This window comes from Macrobrachium rosenbergii, chromosome 48, assembly GCF_040412425.1.
Source record: "Macrobrachium rosenbergii isolate ZJJX-2024 chromosome 48, ASM4041242v1, whole genome shotgun sequence".
Lineage (NCBI taxonomy): Eukaryota > Metazoa > Arthropoda > Malacostraca > Decapoda > Palaemonidae > Macrobrachium > Macrobrachium rosenbergii.
In genome coordinates, this window is record NC_089788.1 from 871,609 (window position 1) to 894,765 (window position 23,157).

The window sequence follows — 23,157 nt, forward strand, 5'->3', positions numbered from 1 at the left end:
TACAGTGACCTCAGAAAGTTAAGTTTGAATTCTTATTGCATTAAGTTCAGTTTCTCTAAATTATTGCAAGGAACTTCCCATCTTTGAAAAAGGATCATTGTAGTGAATGGGTGATATGTATTGTTCTGGTGTCATACTTGAACAGCATTTGTGATAGGTAATAATGTAATAATGTTATGGTGTCATATTTAAATTCATTGCAGTCGTATCCAATCCTATTCAGTAATTGCTATTGTAAATTTTATGCAAACAATATTTCGAACTTCCCAAATTTTAATACTCCACAGAATTTCGCTGAACTTTAACCTCTGTATATTTTTAATATATATTTTTAAAAGAGATTTTGCTAAACTTCTTTTCTTTCAGTTTCCTCTTTTTCAAAATGTTTTCTCATGTTTTTAGATTTCTCCTCCTTTTCAAAATGTTTTTTTCTCTCAAGTTTTAGGATTTTTTCTCAAAGGTCTATTAACAAAAATTTTACTTTTTCGGTTTTATTGAATTTCTTATAATAAGAACAAAACTTCCCCTACTTTCACTCTTAGCTCAAATATCTTTTGAGTTTCTCTATCCCTACTTTCACTCTTAGCTCAAATATCTTTTGAGTTTCTCTATAAGAATTTCGTTTGGTCTTTTCACAGAATTCCATTCTGTGTTTTACATGTCAAAGAAAGTTCTGTAGCAGGTCTCCTGAAGTCTTCATTTCTGACTTTTCCCATAGAGAAGATCTGAGCTCTTCTGTGAAATTCCATTCGATGGAAAGTTCTTCAGAGGATTTCCTCTTGATATTTTCCCTCGCGAGGATCTTTCTTTCAAGATATGGAGCTCTCGAATAATTTTCCTCAAAAGAATGTCTGTAGAATATCTACTTTAAATGTTTTTCTCAGAATGTCAGCCAAAGCTTGTCTAACCTTATATTCTTTGACGTTAGAGCCTTTGATGCCTTGCGTAATTCTGAAAGTCGTGCCTGCAGCCAAGTTACTTTTAAATTTTTTACGGAATTTACTGCCTCCTTTAGCAGCACACACATTTCATCTACTTATATTCCGCCATAAAATTTCATTCTTGTCTCACTTTATCACAATTTTTCCTCGGTTTATACTTCATCACACAATTCCCCCTCAAGTGGTGCTTCTATTGCCTGTTCACAGAATACCTCCTCCTCCTCCTCCTCATTTTCAAAGAATTTCCATAGCACGACCCAGTCGATCCATATATTCAGGAAGCCCTTGAACACGGCAGCCCCCAAGTCCTTTGACGTATTGGGGAATCAACAAGGTTCGGAATAAACATTTAGTTCCGGAACCACAATTTCCTTTACGAGATTCGGCTGCTGCTGCCTCCTCCTCCACCACCACCACTTGGGATTTAAAAGCAGAGAGAGAGAGAGAAAGTTTCTTCGAGTTGACTTCACAGGAATTCATTGCTATTTATAGAAGTTTCCCTTTTGTGTTGTTTCGTTCACCCCCTTTTTTTTCCCTCCTCCGTTGATTGGTTGTGACAGACTTCCCCTTTTGTGTCGGCCTCTTCTTTCTCACACCTATAGGAAGCGATGGTAGAGATTAGACACGGCTCGCAAAGAAAGTGCGATAATAAAAAACTGACAATTTTTTTTATTCTTTTCAAAATAGAAGGGCCCACCTCGCTCGCTCTCTCTCTCACAAACTATAGGGGTTTACACTTTTGCATAAATACTGATGTTATGTATGTACCAATTTCAAAGTAATTTTTGTATTTTTCCTATGATATCTCTCTCTCTCTCTCTCTCTCTCTCTCTCTCTCATACACACCCCATAGGGGTTACACTCATGCACAAATAAATATTGGAGTTGTGTCTTTTCAAAGTAAATAGTATTTTTCCTAGGATACAAACCTACTCTTTCATACATGGAGTACTTGGCATCACAGTGTGCTGCGGCTGTCTACTGGCTTAAGAAACAAATGCCCATCAGGCATATTTTGACCTGAGATGTGGGTAACTCGTCCATTTTGTGAATCAACCCTTTGGTGGTCCCGCCCACCTCCATGATTGAAAACGCGAGGGATAGTCGAGGGGGGTAAAATTTACCCTATGGAAGTGTAGGTTTATATCCTAGGAAAAATACAAATGAGTTGGTACTTGTTCTGACGGGAATACGAACCTACACTTTTTTGAATAGAGATTCACTTGTAGGTGAGAGGACCGATCTATCTGAAGTGGAAGGTGGACTTGCTCTGGGTTTCCAGTGCTGCTATGCGCATGATCTGAAGCTAGCCACACATCTCAGGCCAACAGTGAAGAAACACCAAAGTATGAGGAAACAAGTCATCCTGTACTCGCCACACCTTGTGGGGAGGGGGAGATGACAGATGATGTTGTCGGTGGAACCCAACCTATGGGGTTCACAGCTGTCACCTGCACAGACGATGTTGTCGGTGGAACCCAACCTATGGGGAGAGATGACAGACGATGTTGTCGGTGGAACCCAACCTATGGGGTTCACAGCTGTCACCTGCTGGGCTACCACTGGCCCGAAGGTGAAAGTGGCAGAGTCTTGCAGGTAGAATGACGTGAATGTTGACTATCTCTTGCATGTTCTCACCTTCATGATCTGCTAAACAGACAGGTTACTTTTTTACACCACAGACAAGCATATATGCCCTTCATATCATTGTTCTTGACCCTGGGTATGGGCAGTACTTCCACCTGTCTTTTGTAGATAGGAGGAGATGGTATTCCTGGAGATCTCCCTTTTCTCCCAGCTGGTGCTCATGAAAAGTTCTTGGGGTCTTCCAGTACTCTGTCACCTGTACTGGGAAGGATGGAGGCTATTGCCCTTTCCTCCAGGGCATTTTCAGCTGGTGCTGGAGGGACCTGATGTGGGCTCTGCCCCTGGGAAATGGCTTCCCTAGGGAGACCAGGTGTTCTATCATGATCTGCCACTGCTTCGCTGTCTGGTGGTTTGACAACAAAAAAAAAAAGGCTTGAAGACTTTATCAAGTTCTTGATCCTCTGGTTTGCTGGGAAAACAATGCCTTGGTCCTCTGGTTTGTTGGTCAACTGTCAAACTTGATCTCTGCTTTGGGGAGATCCTAAATTTCTTCCCATGTTTGAAGAGAAACCTGGTCCCTACGGAGTTCTCACTGTTGTGTCAACTGTCATCCCGAGGTACTTGATCATCTGCTTTGGGGAGAATTGACTTGACTAAATTTACCACTTCCCATGTCCTTGCAAAGAGACAGGACCTGGTCCCTATGGAGTTCTGTCTCGATGGCTGAGGAAGCTAGGGTCAGCCAATCATTCAGGTATGTCTGCAGCTGTATGCCCTTGGTGTGTGCCCATGTTGATACCAGCTGGAACACCTGGGTGAAGACTTGCAGAGCTGTCTCCAGTCAGAAGCAAACGGCCTTGAATTAGTAGCCTACTCTCTAAGAGGTGAACCTGAGGAACTTCATGGATGTCTTGTTGATATGGAGATTGGCATCTTGTAGGTTTATGGATTCCACATAATCTCTGTCCCTGATGGAGGCCAGAACAGACTGTGGAGTCTCCATGGAGAAAGACATTTGCTGGAGGTAAAGGCTGTTGGCAGACAGGTCTATCACTGGATGCCACCCACCAAGCAAAGGCAGTTGTAGAAACAGGGAGTAGTTATTCTCGATCTCCACCACCCTCTTCTTAATCATCATCATCACGTGCACCTGCAGTTAGAGCTACCCACCTCTCAGGTCAAAGGTTAAATATGCCCAATGGGCATTTGTTTTTTAAGTCAGCAGCCAGCTGCAGCACGCCATGGTGACGAGTACTCCATCTATGGAAGCGCAGGTTGTATCCTAGAAAAAAAAAATGAATCTAAATAGATTTCGCCTCTAGAGTACATTTCCAAGTAAACCTAACACAGGAAAAAATTACAAGACCACTTGGCTTCTTTTTTTTATAAACAGCCTTTAGAGTACATTTCCAAGTAAACTACAAGAGGAAAAATATTACAAGAAGACTTGGTTTTTTTTATAAACAGTACCCAAGATTAAAGGAAGTCAAAACCAGCACGCACTACTTTTAGGTAGGAACACCTGCCTTTGGTTAACTCAGGTACTGGATTAATCAAGGAGATGCAAAGGACAATAACAAGGATTACCGAGTCTCTTTTAAATCGCCTTCCATCATCATCTGCAGAATAGGGTCAAGCATATATGCACCTGGACTTAATTGATTTTATTTTCATTTGTCATCTGCACTAATGCAGATTATAAGAGACAGATTTTCTAAGACACTTCCGGTAACAATATATAATTTATTATATGATGGGACCAATCAGTTTTGTATGAAATTTCACTTACCAGTCTCTTGGCTAGTGCTAGTGCTCATTAAATATGAAGAGTCACATTCCATCCATAAGACTGCATGAACATGTTGCTACTGTAGTGTTTGTTTGATATAAACTCATTGTTCAAAAAATTCAGTATAAATGTATTTTTAATATAAATTGAAACTTGAGAGGACTGCAATTCATTTTATTTGGGCTGATTTAAAGATTTAAAAAACTAAAGATAATATCTTGAGTCATCATTGTTGTTGTCCTTTGCCTCTCTGTTAATCCAATACTTCAGCTAATCCAGTTGAAGTGCTACAGCAAATGTAATAACCTTTATACGACTTAAAATAGTTGAATAATCCTTTTTAATCATAGCTGCTGTGTGTTAAGCCAAGATACTTGCTCCTTTTTATTTCCATTAAATATACTTTGTTCAGAATGCCAGAGAATAAAGGGGCAAGATCTTACACCCCACTGTTGCAGTTTTCTTGTGGTCATAAATCCATACAGTAGACTCCAGGTTTGTGCGTCCTGGAAAAATGGAAATTATCTTAAAAATTTATGAATATTTATTCATCAACAGAGTACCAAACATGATCAGAAATTTACTATTACTTATTCAACCAAACAATATTATTAATACTACTATGTATGTACCATATGTCTTGTTAATGTGTGTACTTACTTGCTTTACACCCTAATTATGTATCACCTGACTGGATGATCTATATATATTAGTAATTTTGTATCTTATCTCCTCCCTTACAGCACATTGCAGACCAAGCCTTGTGAGAAGCAGTAAGATGTAAAGCAAAACTTCATGTAGACCTCTTCAGTATATCTCTCTCTCCTCCTCCGGTACCCTACGCTGCTGTATAGTGCCCTTCGAATTATATCGTTTAATGGTTTCCTCGCCCTGTAAAAAAAAAAAAGGAATATAAGCGACGTAGTTTTATTACAATGAGAAAGTTGTGTTCTTGCTGTGTGGCGTCGATGGCGTGTCTACAGTGTCATTATGTACTTCTCTGACAATACTTCCTTCAAGGCATGCTGTTTGTTGCGTACCCGGCTGGAAAAAAAGAAATAAAACATATATATATACAGTATATATTAGTGTTTGCCCTCACAGTTGCAGTCGTCGTTGAGTTGTTCTTTTTTGTAAGTTCTGTATATACATATTTATGGACTGAGGAACACTTCTGACTGTGTCATTCCGTGTACGAGTGATGATGATCAATTTGTTACCCGCCGCTGCTGCTGTCATGACTGTCATTATATATCTAAAAAATAGTACATCATTGTCTTGATTGTCATTATTGTTTATATCCTTATCTCTACATCATTGTCTTGATTGTCATTATCATGTCTCTATTGTTTCTCCTTATATTCTCGAACTCTTCCAATCTCCTTCTTATTTATGTTAGGATAAGTACATGTTTTTTGTTTATTTTTTTACCTTCTGGAAATATCAAATTCCTTTTCTCTCACTTGCAATCTCGGGTCACAGCCAGCATCTCCCCCAATATTCAACTTGAGTCTCTCTCTTTCTCTTCCTCCTCCTCTTCTTCTTCCTTCTTCTTCTTCTTCTTCTTCTTAACATCATCATTATCACTGCAAATCCCGCCTCTTATCTACAGGCTTCTTCACCTTCTTCATCTTCACCAATATCATATAATCTGGAGCAGTCATTTTTTTGCAATTTTTTGCGATTATTTTCCTTCCTTACTGATCACCATCTTCATTTGCCTCTTCTTCCTCTTCCTATTCCTCCAGGATTTTCTGGTTTTCAGCTCCGTCATCGCGTATTTTCTCTCGCACTACCATCGTCACAGAATCCTCCTCTTCCCAATTTTACCGTCAGGAAATCACCATCATCATCTCTTCCCTCCCCCACCCCCCATCATGACCAGCTTCTTCTTCTTCTTCTTCTTCTTCTTCCTTATCGGGAACACCATCATCAGTCCCGTGATATATATGTGCGAGTGTAAGAGAAGAGCATTCTCGTGTCCTCGCAAACCCCTTCTTCTTCTTCTTCCTTCTTCTCCCCTTCCTTCCTCGTGTCTTCTTCTTTCTTTCGCAACCATTCATTCAAAGCTGGTTCTTCTTGTGTCCGAGTTGCGGCGATAATAATAATAATAATGTTTTATATATCTTCTTTCCACATCCATTTTTAACCTTTGCTCTCTCTCTCTCTCGAGTTGCGTCACACAAAAGTGGATCGTCTTTCGTTCGTTCTTCTTCTTCCTCTGTAGATCGTTTCCCCCCTCCCCCCTCGTGGGATTGATCTTCAGGAAATGACGGACGAGAAGGGGTTCAGGAAATCTGCCCCCCATTCTCCCCGCCCCGCCCCCTCTCCTAGAAAGACATATAAAAGTGTTCAATGGTGTGAGACTGTGACTGGAAGAATCAGTAGGTGGTTGGTTAGTGACCGCTTTTCGGAGAGTAGGGTACAGATTTTAGGAAAGGGGGGAAGGGGGGGGGGTACATACTCAGCTCGAGTGCCTGGTTTCTCGAGTGCCAGAGGTAGGTGGTGGTGATGATGGAAACGTCCCCCCCCCCACCCCACATACCCCCTCCTCCTCCTCCTCCTGATAATGATGCCATTGAGTGAAAGTGATGAATACTATTCTTCAGTTCATACTCATTTCAAAGGGGGAGAGGAGAAGAGAGAGAGAGAGAGAGAGAGAGATCCCTTCTCTCAGATAAGAAGCGACAATTGAAGAGGGGGAGTGGATGATTATTGTTCCAGGTGTTGTTAAAAAAAAAAAAAAAAAAAAGCAGTGGTTATGTTCACATACAGAATATAGATTTTTTTTATTCAATGACAAAAGATTTTGTTTCCCGATATGGAAAAATGAAGGAAACAAAATTTCCAATCGTACTCCCTTTAATAAAAGACAAGTGATGATGATAATGTTTTCAATAATATATACGTAAGTGCATAATGGAAAAAAGCACCATATCTCCTTCAGAAAAAAGTGAATACCTGAGAAAAGACAAAACGAAACGGGAAAATAAAGAAATAAAAAAAAGAGACAATCTTATATATTCACTTTCCAAGGCAGGATTTGAAAAGCCGATTACGGACGAATCACGAGAGAGAGAGAGAGAATCATTATGTCATGACAGTAAAAATACAATAATAAAACTATTATTAAAGTGGTATGAAAAAAAAAAACCCATTTGAAAATATCTTGACAGAATAAGTGATTGTTGTTCTATGATTGTTGCTTTTCCACTTTCTTCCCCCTCATTTGATTTAAGGCAATAAGTGTTCCCTTTATGTCGCCGTGCAATAATATTGTTTTAAATGGAAGTTGAAACGACACACTCCCGTAATTACTGTGTAAAAAAAAAACAACAACGCTTGCGGTAGCACGCCATTAATTCTCATTGTTTACAGGACTGGTACAGGTAAAAAAAAAAAAAAAAAAATCCAATATGTGAGGAAAACGTGTTAAGACGTCTAGACGACTGTCGTATCGTTCTCTAAAGTCGATGAAATCGACGATATGAAAACGCTTTCGACTCACATAACATCATGGACGCAACCTTAATATTATTATACGACGCCAAAAAAAAAATGTTCAATATGTGGGGAAAATGCGTTCGATGGCATGGAAACGTTTTCGAAGACCATATCTTCATGAACACATCCTTATATCAAGCCAAAAAAAAAAAAATGTCCAATATGTGGGGAAACGCGTTCGACTTCTTGAGCGAACGTCGTGTCGATGGTATGAAAACGCTTTCGAAGCCCAGAACTTCGTGAACGCAACCTTGATTTTATTACAAGACGCAAAAAAAAAAAGGTCCAGTAAAACGAAGCCAAAAAAAAAAAAAGTTCAGTAAGTGTTTAATGCGTTCGACCTCTAAACGACCGTCGTATCGATGATGAAATCGACGGTATAAAAACGCTTTCGATCCACAGAACTTCATGAACGCTCCTTATAATATTATTATACGACGCCAAAAAAAAAGTGGTTAAATGCAAAAAACAAAAATAAAATGTCCAATACGTGGAGGAAAATGCGTCGGACTTCTGAACGAACGTCTCGATGAAATCGACGGTATAAAAACGCTTTCCATTCACAGAACTTCATGAACGCATCCTTATTATTATTATTATGACGAAGCCAACAACGACTTAACGTCCTCATGAACCATTATTGTGTCCGTTAAACTCATTATTATTATTATTCCGCAGGGCGAAACCGCAAAAGAAAAGAGAGCTGCTTTGCGTCGTTCGTTCGTCCTCGCATAAATCGAGATTCGATAATAGGTGTTGTTTCTCTTGCATCATTCATGTTTTCCCTTCATTATTCACATTTTCTCTTGCATTATTCACACTCCGACTTGATATATCGAGTCGGCTACTAGCCGCTGGGGTGTGTGTGTGTGTGTGTGTGTGTGTGTGTGTGTGTGTGTGTGTGTGTGTGTGTGTGTGTGTGTGTGTGTGTGTGTGTGTGTGTGTGTGTCCCTTTGATGCAGATAACGATGTCGGTGACGATGATGGAGATTCAAAAATTCATGAAGTGTAAATTTATTATTGATGCTACTGTGATTCGTATATAAACGGATGGCCGGATGTGTGTGTGTGTACGTGTGTACTACACCTTGCCATGAGGCGCTGCTTTGTGTAAATGACTGTTTCCCTGTGTTCCCTGGCGCGTGCACACACAATCGTGGTGTGTACCGTGAGTGTGTGTATGTGTGTGTATACGTCAAGGATATATATCTGTCATACACGTTCTTATGCGAGTCGACCTGTCATTCTGTAATGTTAGTAAAACGTTCCTCCCTCACTCGCTTTGTCAACAAACTCATATGGAATCGGTGGGGAGAGGAGAGAGAGAGAGAGAGAGAGAGAGAGAGAGAGAGAGAGAGAGAGAGAGAGAGAGGCTGCTTAATGCAATATTCATTCAGTGTCAAATGGGAAATTTTTTTTTAAAATCTTAATGTTTTTTATCGCGTATTAACTGCCCTAGAGAGAGAGAGAGAGAGAGAGAGAGAGAGAGAGAGAGAGAGAGAGAGAGAGAGAGAGAGAGAGAGAGAGAGAGAGAGAGGTTGGTATATAATTGTCCTTAGGTAAAGAAAACACGAAAATACTGGCCACACGCACTGATACTTGTGAAGTTGTATATTTTTAACCATTAAAAATATGACACTCCCTCTCTGAGGCGAACTGTGGCATGAATCACAAAAGGTAGGTGGTGGTTGTACTGTATCACAGAGAGAGAGAGAGAGAGAGAGAGAGAGAGAGAGATCAGCCCCCAAAAAATCTTAGGCCCCGCTAATAACCGCTTCAGGGGACTCGAATGCTGTGTGACATGTCGAGGTCGCATTACATTAGTGCAGCTTTACGATTGACTGGGTATATTTTGGCTGTGCAAGATCAAAGGAAAGAGAAAGAGAGAGAGAGAGAGAGAGAGTGTGTGTGTGTGTGTGTGTGTGTGTGTGTGTGTGTGTGTGTGTGTGTGTGTGTGTGTGTGTGTGTGAGAGAGCCGCTTGCGTTTCCTTTATCGATTCGAGGTTCGGATTAGCACCCGAAAATGACCAGATATTTCATAACGACTCGATTGTGTGGTGGCGGCTTCATTTACTAACCCCAGCTACGATGCTGTTGTCGCCTGGGGAATGTTTTTGAGGGTTTCAGTTTTTGAGTGTCATGGAAGGTAGTAGTACTTTTTTTTTTTGTCCGAAGTTTTGTAAGTGTGTTATTTGAACGTTTTTTGTTGTTGGGTAAGGAATATTGTGTGTATATGTATGTATGTGTAGTTGTGTGTGTTATTTGAACGTTTTTTGTTGGTAAAGAATAGTGTATGTATGTATATATATGTATGTATGTATATATATATATATATATATATATATATATATATATATATATATATATATATATTATATATATATTTATATATATATATATATATATATATATATATATATATATATATATGTGTGTGTGTGTGTGTGTGTGTGTGTGTGTGTGTGTGTGTGTTCTACAATGAGAACCCAGATGGTAAAAAAAAATTTAAGATATTCGCCTCACAAGACCGCAAAGATCATATGGCCACAGAACGCAAAAGACTTCGAAATTCGTATTGTCACGCCAGTTTTAGTAACCACAAATCAATCAATCGATCGAAATTCAAAAGTTCAGAAACCCAACGAAAGAAATCCGGTTCAAACTACCGAGCTAAACGTCAATACTGTAAAAAGACTGATTGACTGATGTAAAAGTGATCTGACGCCGCAATTGACTGGGGGTTAATGGTGCCACAATTGATTGGGGGTTAATGGTGCCAATACTCGCGAAAGGATCCAGTTAACTGCCTTGTAACTGACATTGGGGGGAGACGACTTGATAAAACAGTGAATGAACTAAAGCGTCGTTTTTTCAAATAGCCCTCGATTCTGCCAGAATGGCAAACTTCCTAACAAAATATCTAAAGCACTTTAAAAATTAGCCATTCACTTCGAGATGAATCTCATCGTTTGTTTATTTAAATAAATATCCTGTGTTTAAATCCTATTTGTGGACTGGTATTATCTGGCGTACGCTTTTCATTCGTCAACAATAATAAAGAATGCTTCACTGCAAATTGCGCCGCGTGAGTCGATCTGCATCGCCAATTTTTTGGCATAAGCTGAATTCTGCCCCAGCGGCGCCTTCTGTCTGTCTGTCGCAGCTCGTAACTTTGAATTCATTCCCCACAAAGGGAAGAAGACCCCCTTCCTTCCTTTCTTTAAACCGTAATAATAATGGACGGACTTCAGTAGAGATGGTACGTAACCCAAATTCCGAACATATTTAGGAAACGTGTTCTGGTATCAGACTGCACTGTGCAACACATGCCCACCCACACCCCCACAGTACCCCACAGTACGTGTGTTATTTCGGTATGTTTAAGCATAGGCCCTGTGGCAAACAATTAACATTGATATTTATTTATGTAATGTATGTTATATTATGAACAATCCATATGTGATATCATCTGTAACATGTACATACAATAGAAGGAGAAACGGAATGAAGAAAAAACAAATGTAAATATATTAGGAGGGAATTCATGATTATGTCAACTGTGTGTAAAGTGTAGATGTTGTTATATAGTTTTGTATATGTAACATAAATGCCTTTCGATTGTGTATTTTTTTACAATTCACTTTGTAAATAGGGTATCATGTACATACGAATGTTAGTAATAATGTATTATAATAAAAAAAAAATGTCGTTTTATTTCGCATCCTTCGCTGACAGATCTTTTTTTCGTCCTGTCAGTCGGAAATCTTGTTCATTCCCGTAGGAAGGTAGTGCCGTCAGTGCACCTCATGTGGTGCACCGTAGGCATGACTTGAGGATCTTTGAAGCCCTAGATGCAACCCCTTTCGTTCCTTTTATTGTACCGCCTTCCATATTCTCTTTCTTCCATCTTACTGTCCTCAACCATCTAACAACTGATTCATAGTGTTACACCTTTAAACTGTTACTGTCAATTTCCGTTTCAGCGCTGAATGACCTCATAGGTCCCAGTGCTTGGCATTTGGCCTGAATTCTATATTCAATTCAGTTCAATAATAGTTCACAAAAATGCAATGACTAAGGTCTTACACACGCGTTTACAGTTCTTCTGTTCTGTCAATCGACATCTGATTTGCTAATCGTTATGAAAATCCTACTTCACAGAAATGCAAAGCGGCATAGGTCTTATAAACATCTGCAAAACAAGGGGAGCACGGAAGAAAGCCCTGGAGTTCTGGAGCATGGAATAACTATTAAACAATACGAATCGCATTCATCTAAAGTTCACCAAAATTAGCAGAGAAGCGTTCTCATTACCTCGTAATGAAAACTGTCTAATACTCATTTCACCGCCGAATTGCCAAGAATTTCCACGCTACCTAATGAAGAAAACTATCGGGGTATCTAATGAACATATAACTTTTATATCACGTAATGAGCAAGACTCTGTGTATTACCCAATAATGGAGACTTTGGCCGGGTGCAATATGGGCTGGACTTTTCTCATTAAGTGGATGGGAAAGGTTTCTCGCTGCATAAAGTAGTTTTTTTTTATGTTCTGACATCCCTCTAAAATGATGCTAATACCCCAGGGTTTTAAATTGCTAAAGAAGCTGGCTTGCAATGTCCCAAAAATGTCAGGAAAATTAAAAGAGGATTATAAAAAACTGATAATGACAATGACATAATTATAAATAAATCAGCCAAGTGTTCCCACAAGTGATAACACTTTTCTCTGTGTTAAATACTGAAGACTCCACATAATAAATACCTCGGAGTTCAGTTATTTTGCCAAGCACATTTTCAGTTTGAAACAATCTAAATATGAAGTTCATAAATAAGGTTGTAACAGACTTCTAAGACATAGGGATTATACTGACTACAAACTTCTAAGACAGGCATTATACTGACTACAGACTTCTAAGACACGGGCATTGTACTGACTACAGACTCCTAAGACACACGCGTTGTACTGACTACAAACTTCTAAGACATAGGTATTATACTGACTGCAAGTTTTGTGATAAGATTTCATGGTGCTCACCTTCACAATATCTAAGAGGCACAAAGACATGTCCTAAAGTAAGTGTTTTTACTTACTTAATCTACGCTTCGACATTGTTCCCACAGCAAATGAAGATGGCCTCACTGAACCCTGGACAGAGGGAGTGCACTTTCGAAGTATTTCCAGGTACAAGGTCACTCTCGTAAGCAGGACGCTGAAAGCAAGAGAAACCAAAATGATTATTGGTTTAATGGAACGATGAAATGAAGAACAATGAAAATTCATCTGAAAGCAGACAAGTCAAGATGATTATTCTGCCCTAAAATGGAAAACTGCAGTATCTTTAAAATTTTCGAAATTGAGATGCCACCTACTGGGCTCGTGAAACACTTAACACACAAGATACTGCAGTTTCAGAATGATTCTTCAATGCTTTCCACGAGTATTTAGGGGGTCCCATTTGCAGTATCTGCAAAATCAGTAAGGCAAGGAAGTATTTACTATTTTTCTCAGTTACGTGAAGTACAACATTAAAATCATTTCCTCAAAGGTTAGGTTAATATTTAGGGGTCCTGCCAAGAGGTGTCAACTTAACAATTAGTTTCTATAAGGCAAATGGTCATTCAACCAAGCAAGACTTATTACCATTCAGCACACAGCTGCTTGTCAAGAGGTTTTCACACAAACAGCCAATGAACTGATTTTTTTTTTACAAGACAGTCTTCTTATTGGTTGGTAGGATGAACTTATCTGAAGGAACTATTTACTATCAATGATTTCTCAATTTTTTAAAAGTTTTTTTTATTCTTGGTGGACTGAAACCCCCTTTCTTGAAAAGCCAGGCATGGTTTATGGAGGTTATTTATTTTGTGAATACGTTCCGAATTTTGTTTCTATTGGAATGAAAAATAACATTTCTTCAATATTTCCGGTGAGTTTCCACGAATCCTCCTCTCGCATCGAAGATATTTTTTCCCGTTTCCTAATCTTTTTTTCCGGGTATGTAAAACCTTTCACACTGACCTAAATAAAAAGGTGTGAAGTCAGTTGGGTAACTTATTGAAAAAGTCTATTTCCAAATAGGCAACAAATAAAAACAAATACTTTTTGGTTGAAGAGCATCTTCAATAGAATTACTACTAGCTAAATCTTTCACTGTGGCCCCATTTCAACTTCCACTGTCCACCCAAGTACAGGACAAAAATGCACGAAGGAATTTCAAATGAACTATTCTTACAAATTTTAACATTCTGACAAGAACCAACAAAAAATAAATAACAGCTGATTAGCCCATAACGCAGCCTATTTCAATTTGATTGTCCACCCAAGTACAGGACAAAAATGCATGAAGGACTTTCAAATGAAACTATTCTTACAAATTTTAACATTCTAACAAAAACCAACAAAAAATAAATGAGGTTTTCTTACAACTCACTGAATTATGCGAGAACACAGAATTATTGTTTTATATATATGAAAGGTACCTTATGTTAAATACTTCTGAGTTTCAAGTAAACTTACAATTCATTTGTTTCATTTTTTTTTGTGTGTGTGTGCTTCAGGATAAAGTTCTTTTTGCAAGTTCACGTGTGATACAATAGTAATGAACTAAAAATAAAATGCAGTTCTAAGTGATAATACAAAGGTAGAATTGTAGAATAATGGATTTAAATACCTAACGCAAAAAGACCATCTCGGAATTGAAAAGCCCTGAATTATCAGTTCAAAACTGTAGCCAGAATCAGACCCGACAACTGGAAATGGAATTGGAACACAGAATTTAGGCCAAAAGCCAAGCGCTGGGACCTACGATAAGGTTATTCAGCGCTGAAAGGGGAAGCTGAGAATAAAAAGGTTTAAAAGGTGTAACAGGAGCAAAACCTGAAATGCAGTTGCACTGTGAAACAAATGTTAGAGGGGATGGAAAGTCGGATGGAAGAGAATATGAGGAAGGTACAGAAAAATGAATGAAAGGGGTTGCAGCTAGGGGTTGAAGGGACGCCGCAAGGAACCTTAACTAATGCCTACAGAGCGCCATGTAGCCAGAGCATTCAAATGAAAGACTAAGTCTTCCTGTGTTCAATTTATAAAAGATGGGTTCGTTAATGGCAATATCGAAGTAATTGTATTACAATAGCGTATAAAAAATAATAAGAATGTATGAATATCATTATCAAGCTATTATAACCTCGCCATAGAGTCTGGAGTAAATTGAATATGGAAATTAATACTTACATACATTAATTATCTCAACTGGACGTCGAGATCATTTGCAAGAAGGATTAACGACAGGAATAAAAGAGAGTACTAACTGATTATATTAAACATGAATTATGTCTCATACAAATTTTGCTTTATCGAAATCTATTCGGTTAGAACTTTCAAATCGAGAACAGAATCCAGAATTTAGGGCCCATGGCCAAGCGTTGGGACCTTGAGGTCATTCAGCGCTGAAACTGGCTGTAAAAAGGTTTGAAAGGTGTAACAGGAGGATAGCCTTTTGCAGTTGCACTATGCAACAATTTTTAGGACTGGGTGGAAAGGAAGATGGAAGAAAGGGAATATGAACGGAGGTAGAGTAAATGGAATGAAAGGGGTTGCAGCCAGGGGCCTATGGAAGGCACGCTGCAAGGAACCTTCAGTAATGCCTACAGTGCACCGCGTGGGGTGCACTGACGGCACCAACCCGGGGGCGCGGGGGGGCCGAGTTAACTCTATGAAAGATGATTTATTGAGTATTTTCATGCAGTTACCTCTTTCAATCCATGACTTTTTTTGGGGAGGGGGCTTTTACAAATTTTACAATTCTTTTACCATTTCTCGTCCCAGTAAAAAATAGAAACCTATGAATTGTATTTAATACGTAACTGACAGCGATATAGAAATTCGTTTGTGATTCTATATTTACTTCTATAGAATCATGAATTCCTGTTTTTATATCGGTTCTTAAAATTCTTTCAATCCTTTGAGGAAAAATTCATTCTTAATGGAATGCTGTCCAGTGATTCCTCGAGGAAAAAAAATTCTCGATATTTTTAGTTTCTTTCTGGATAATTCAATGAAGAAAACATTATCATTTTATAAATAAATGTTATTTGAGGACTACTGGAATACAGAATGGAATGGAATGGAACGTTAGAATTTTGGCCAGAGGCAAAGCACTGGGACCTATGAGGTCATTCAGCGCTGAAACGGAAATTGAGAGTAGAAACGTATGAAAGGTGAAAACAAATGTTAGGAGAGGATGAAAGTAGGGTGGAAGAAAGAATATGAACGGACGTATAGTAAAAGGAATGAAAGGGGTTGCAGCTAGTGGCCGAAGGGTCGCTGTGAAGAACCTTAAGCAATGCCTACAGTGCACCTCAAGCGCACTACCCCCCAACGGGGATTTGCGGTCTATTCTTTTGGGAAAAAGTTTTAACAACACATCTTTGATGTGTGCGCCATTTAAGTGTCATTTTGTACTTAAAAATGCATCATAAAATCATAAAAAAACGCAGTAAACTTATTACCTTCTGTTATTTTTTTTTTTTAAATGAACACCATAATATTCTTTGGAAGCTTGAATTTCAAGCCAATGGCCCCCGTGCGCCTGTTCCATATGAATAGGGTTCATCTTCTCAATAATAATAATAATAATAATAATAATAATAATAATAATAATAATAATAATAATAATAATAATAATAATAATAAAGAAGGAGAATCGGGAAGGTTCTCGAAAGCTCTCTTTTGTATATACATAAATATATAGATATTTTTTTTCTAAAATAAAATATATATAAATTTATTTACACCAACATCACTGTGGATTTCTTCACCTTTCTAGTGACACGTTATTATGAGATTTTTATAAATAATAATAATAATAATAATAATAATAATAATAATAATAAATAGCCCAAGGGATTTTTCCATCCCCATATGATGTTTAAATTAATCTGAGGTAAGATAAAACTATTCTTTTGCGAGTAAAATTCTAACGTATAAAAATTCTATTTTCAACAAAAAAGGTAGCACTTTTTTCTGCCTAACCACAAATGTTTACTGAATATTCTATCAAGATTCCGAGGAGATTATTCCACCTATAACGAGAGATCATGACGAAGAACCTAAAGTAATTAAAGATGCAAATAGCACTTATGAAGTAATTGACAAGAACGGGTAATAAAATTTTCACTGGAACAATCAAGAGCCAATGTTAATTAGTGGTTTCAGGAATATGCAGGTATTAATTTTAAATCAGACACAGCGCCTCACTCACCAGGGAAGCTATGTCATAAGCACAGCAGATATAACTGATAAAAAAAAAGGAGATAACGCAATAACATCGCCAGATAAATCATCCCTCACAGGATTGCGAAGGTGGAAAAGTATGATGATTTTTCTCTCAAAGGAAACCAAAGGGTTTTAACAACTGGAGAATAATTAAAAATCGAAGGGGGAAAAAATATGATGATTTTTCTCTCAAAGAAAAGTAAAGGGTTTTAACAACTGGAGAATGATCAAAAATCATATGGAAAACTGCCAAAAAACATTAAAGTATTTTTTCTTCTACAGAGATACATAAAAGTTTTTACAATATACGCAAGTAAATAATATTTGATATATCCATCAGATTCTGTAAGAGGAAGTCACCCCTTTGGAAATAAAATCTAATTATATTGATTTTGTCAATAACAATTATATATATAAATATATAAATAAATAAATATATATATATAAATATATATATATATATATATATATATATATATATATATATATATATATATATATATATATATATTAATGTTTTCACCCTATTCCCCACATAGCAAATTCTCTCATTCACCGTCCACTAAGTGAAAAGTCATGATGATTATTTTACATCTTGTACGATTAGCTCTTTCCAACAAAGTTCCCTATTCAGAAATGACATTTAAAATTAAGCCTATTCACAGCAGACATTTAACATGACTCAAAATTCATTTGAACAGGAATTTAACGACTCAAAATTCATTTGAACAGACATGTGGCATTTGAACAGGAATTTAACATGACTCAAAATTCATTTGAACAGACATGTGACATGACTCAAAATTCAATTGAGCAGACATGTGACATGACTCAAAATTCATTTGAACAGACATGTGACATGACAAAATTCATTTAAAAAATTTAAACAGACATGTGACATGTTTAAACATACATGTGACATGACTCAAAATTCATTTGAACAGACATGTGACATGACTCAAAATTCATTTAAACAGACATGTGACATGACTCAAAATTCATTTAAACAGACATGTGACATGACTCAAAAGTCATTTGAACAGACATGTGACATGACTCAAAATTCATTTAAACAGACATGTGACATGACTCAAAAGTTATTTGAACAGACATGTGATATGACTCAAAATTCATTTGAACAGACATGTGACATGACTCAAAATTCAATTGAACAGACATGTGACATGACTCAAAAGTCATTTGAACAGACATGTGACATGACTCAAAATTCATCTGAACAGACATTTAACATGACTCAAAATTCATCTGAACAGACATTTAACATGACTCAAATTCATTTGAACAGACATGTAACATGACTCAAAATTCATTTGAACAATAATTTAACATGACTCAAATTCATTTGAACAGACATGTGACATGACACAAAATTCATTTGAACAGGAATTTAACATGACTCAAAATTCATCTGAACAGATATTTAACATTACCCAAAATTCATTTGAACATTTAACACAACCCAAAATTCATTTGAACAGGAATTGAACATGACTCAAAATTCATTTGAACAGACATGTGACATGACTCAATATTCATGTGAACAGACATTTAACATGACTCAAAATTCATTTGAACGACTCAAAATTCATTTGAACAGACATTTAACATGACTCAAAATTCATTTGAGCAGACATGTAACACGACCCAAAATTCACCTGAACAGACAATTAACTACTCAAAAAAATCCATTCGACGGGAGCGAATTTAACGTTAAAATTAATACCCACTTATCTGGCAGTGGTAAGAAATCTACGTGAGCGCACAACGGCTCATGAATATTCATTCCACCGGCATAAAGAGAAGGGAAGTGAATTGTTCATCAGGCTAGCTGCTCCTAATGAAGATATTTCAGCGGGCGGGCGGAAAACAAATAAGATATACTGACGAAGTCTCCCCATTTTCAATTACAATTAGAATACCCGACATTATCATGGGGGAGGATTCGGGAATGGATGAAGCTTCCATTTTACTCGGTGATATTCGAAAAACGGAGAGAGTCCGAACTTGCGAATGGAAAGTGGGGGATGGTGATATCAGATCTGAACGTTTAGTTAATATTAGAGTAAAGTTTGAACTTGCGAATTTGCTGATGTTCTGAATTTTCGTCTGTCATGTACACAAGGCAACATGCTTCCTTTTATATATATATATATATATATATATATATATATATATATATATATATATATATATATATATATATATATATATATATATATGTTAGAAATATCAACACACAATTACGTGTGGAACAGAAATAAATTTTTGACTCACATTCCATTTGAAAGACCTGGGTTCGATCCTGATGTGAGTCAGAAATTTATAGAGCCTGACCACTTCTCTTTTCATCAAGCCTTTAGTCATGAGGCTGCGAGCCCCAGGCCTCCTTTTTCCACTGAGGTTGAAACCACAATATCAGGCAAGATACCAAATACCCAATTCACTGGGTCCTTCATTAGGGGGGTACAAAGGATTTGAAAAAGCATACATGCTCAGAAGACACACAAACTATATGTATGTATATATACATACTTATATTTATATATATATATATATATATATATATATATATATATATATATATATATATATATATATATATATATATATATATATATATATATATATATATATACATATACATACATATACATACACAATACAAAACTCACTCCAATTCATAAACTATGAAAAATATGAATCCCGAATTAGCTCTCTATCCTCAGCAATGACGCTCCTTCCCTCTACTTGGCTCTCCACACATTAACCAACTTTTTGAAACCATTGCCAACCAATCAGCTTCAAGGGATGGTCGTGACATAAGCAAGGGGCGGGGCTTAGCTGCAAAGAGTGGTGGATTTTGCTATTCTAAAGATAACTGATTCACTCACAGCATAATGATGATCGATCCCGTAGGGAAGCTAGTGCCGTCAGTGCATCGTTTGCGGGGCACTGTAGGCAGGTTCTTTGCAGCGTGCCTTCCTTAGGCACCTAGATGCTGCAGCAACCCCTTTCGTTCCTTTTACTGTACCTCCTTTCATATCCTTTCTTCCATCTTACTTTCCTCAACAGTCTCCTAATAATTGATTCATAGTGCAACTGCTTTGAGGTTTTCCTCCTGTTACACCTTATAAACTTTTTACTGTCAGTTTCCGTTTCAGCGACGAATGACCTCATAGGTCCCAGTGCTTGGCCTTTGGCCTAAATTCTATATTCAACTCAACTCAGCAGCCTCTGTGAATCCTGCTGTCGGAAGGGACGAACAAACCTTTGCCTTCCAGAAATAACTTTCAGATGAAGGCTATTCACAGACCGTCCCCCCTCCTAAAAATGTATTGAATTGACTGAATATAGAATTTAGGCCAAATGCCAAGCGCTGGGACTTATGAGGTCATTCAGCGCTGGAAGGGAAATCGGCAGTAAAAAGGACTGAAAGGTGTAACAGGAGGAAAACCTCAAAGCAGTTGCACAATGAATCAATTGATAGAGAAGGTGGAAAGTCAGATGGAAGAAAGAGAATATGAACGGAGGTACAGTAAAAGGAATGAAATGGTTTGCAGTTAGGGGCCGAAGGACACTGCAAAGACCCTTGAAAGTAATGCCTACAGTGCACCATGAAAGGTGCACTGAACTAACAGTGAGGTTCCTACGAAAACTACCTATTGATATATTTATGTTTGGTTCACCAACGGCTAAAAAAAAAAAAAAAATCTTCACAGGCCATATGACACCATGAGAAAGAGGTATAAAAATTTTAGGCTAAAAGCCAAGCGCTGGGTCCTATGAGGTCACTCAGAGCTGATAATAATGCCGAAACAACTATTAGGGTTGCGGAAAATAAGATGGAAGAAAGGGAATATGAACGGAGGTACAGTGAAAGGAATGATAGGGGTTGCAGATTGGGGCCTAAGGAAGGAACGCTTCAAAGACCATTACGTACCGCCTACAGCGCACCGCGTGAGATGCACTGGCAGCACTAACTCCACTCTACGGGGAGAAAACTTTCTATTCAACACAACGAAACCCATCGAGCACCTAAGGACCGAGTCTTCGTATATACAACCTCATAATCTCGACCTCGCTTATCATACGAGGCGAAGACTTTGTTTACAACCCAATAAGGGGGGATTTTATTACGTAATAAGCAAGACCTCTCATTAACAAGAGGCCGAGAGGTTTTTCTCATTATCTAAATGAACAGGACTTTGTTAATTGCCTCAATATAGCTGACGATAAATTCCGAAGCCAGCAGTTAATCCGTTTGGTATTACGGAAGTTCACGATTTTGGGGGGGAGATGAGCATTGGGAGTCGAGTAATAATAATGAAAAATAATGATAATAATTATGTCGATATGTTTCTTTCGATGAGTCTCTAGAATCGTTGGTTCAAATTATTGATAGACCGCTGGAAAGTGTGTGTCTGTGTTTGTGTATATATATATATATATATATATATATATATATATATATATATATATATATATATATATATATATATATATATAAATATATATATATATGTATTATTATATATATACCTGTATATATAATATATATGTATATCTAAAATATATAATTATATATACACATATACATAAATACACAAACATATATATATACACATGCGTGTCAGTACACATGTCTGTTTTGTGCTGTGCTAAAACGCACACATACTTAAATACGATCTAGACTGACCATTATAAATTAGACAATAAGGTCCATATACTTATGATTATGATAATCCATGACATATGCACACATATCTGAAGGCGTCTGCACAAGAGAAAATACAAAATTCAACTTTAACTCCACATATGTTGTCAAAAATGTGAATTCTGGTGGAGGTGGGAAATTATGTTGCATGTGGTGACACATTCAATAGGTCAATTATATTGACTCTTTAAATGCTTCTGTACCCATCTCTATAGCTATAATGTGTTCGGATTCCACAATAAGCTGTAGGTCTCGTTGCTAGCCTAGGTAACCAACAGGTTCTTAGCCACGTAAAATAAGTCGAATCCTTCGGGCCAGCCCTAGGAGAGCTGTTAATCAGCTCAGTGGTCTGGTTAAACTAAGGTATACATTACTTTATATCTTTAAGGGAATATTCTAAAGTGTATTTTTAATAGCCTTCTTACAATTAACATAATAATATTTCTTGGATCACTGTACAGATTTGATCTGAATACAGAATTTAGCCCAAAGGCCAATAAGCACTGGGGGACCTGTGAAATCATTCCGCGCTGAAACGGAAATTGACAGTAAAAGGTTTGAAATGTATAACAGGATAAAAACCTTTTGCAGTTTGCACTATGAATCAACTGTCCGGAGATTGTTGAGGAAAGTAAGATGGAAGAAAGAGAGTAAGAAATGAGGTACAGTAAAAGGAACGAAAGGGGTTGCAGCTAACCCTACCGGGTGGATCAGTGTATAAGTTTCCATTCGAAAATGCTTCTGGATAGTTAATGCTACTGTGGGATTCTTCATTCATACAGTGAGGAAATTAAACTAATTATCAATAGTTTCTTCTCCTAACTGAATATTTAATGAATTCGCCAAAAAGGTAAACTGAGGGGAGGAAAGATGCGGAATATCTGATAGGTTAATTACTTCCAAGGGCGTTTCGAAATTCTCATTTACGATTTTTTCCATTCGCGGGAATGGTTGCAATTTTTCTGCAGAGAACCCCTATTAACACACGCCACACACACACACAACACATATATATATAAATTGCTGGAAATAATATTATCCATGTCTGTAATTAATAAAAATAATAAGGATGGAGTATGGTAGGAGGCAGAAAAATGCTGTAATGGCAATTAAAGGTTACATCTTAACTTAACCCAGCCTGGATACATCCTAACCTAACCTAGCCTAGCCTAGATTACAGGTTACATCCTCTAACCTAGACTAGATTACAGGTTACATTAACCTAGACTAGATTACAGGTTACGTCCTAACCTAAACCTGGCCTAAATTACAGGTTGCATCCTAAGCTAACCTAGACTAGATTACAGGTCATATCCTAAAC

At 37.4% G+C, this 23,157-nt stretch overlaps 1 protein-coding gene and 1 long non-coding RNA gene across 2 annotated transcripts in view; one reads left to right on the forward strand and one right to left on the reverse strand.

Moving 5' to 3' along the window:
- Positions 1-5,200, forward strand: part of LOC136831164 (nephrin-like) — a 337,951-nt gene extending 332,751 nt beyond the window's left edge. Inside the window, exon 16 of the mRNA XM_067091120.1 lies at positions 5,061-5,200. Coding sequence (XP_066947221.1) covers positions 5,061-5,084 — 24 coding nt within the window. The 3' untranslated portion in view covers positions 5,085-5,200. The remainder of the gene's footprint in view (positions 1-5,060) is intronic.
- LOC136831166 (uncharacterized) overlaps positions 482-23,157 on the reverse strand; it is a 412,738-nt gene continuing 390,062 nt past the window's right edge. Inside the window, exons 8-11 of the long non-coding RNA XR_010850788.1 lie at positions 12,919-13,037; positions 4,978-5,208; positions 4,696-4,823; positions 482-1,537 (exon numbers count right to left, since the gene is read on the reverse strand). This is a non-coding gene — a long non-coding RNA (uncharacterized lncRNA). The remainder of the gene's footprint in view (positions 1,538-4,695; positions 4,824-4,977; positions 5,209-12,918; positions 13,038-23,157) is intronic.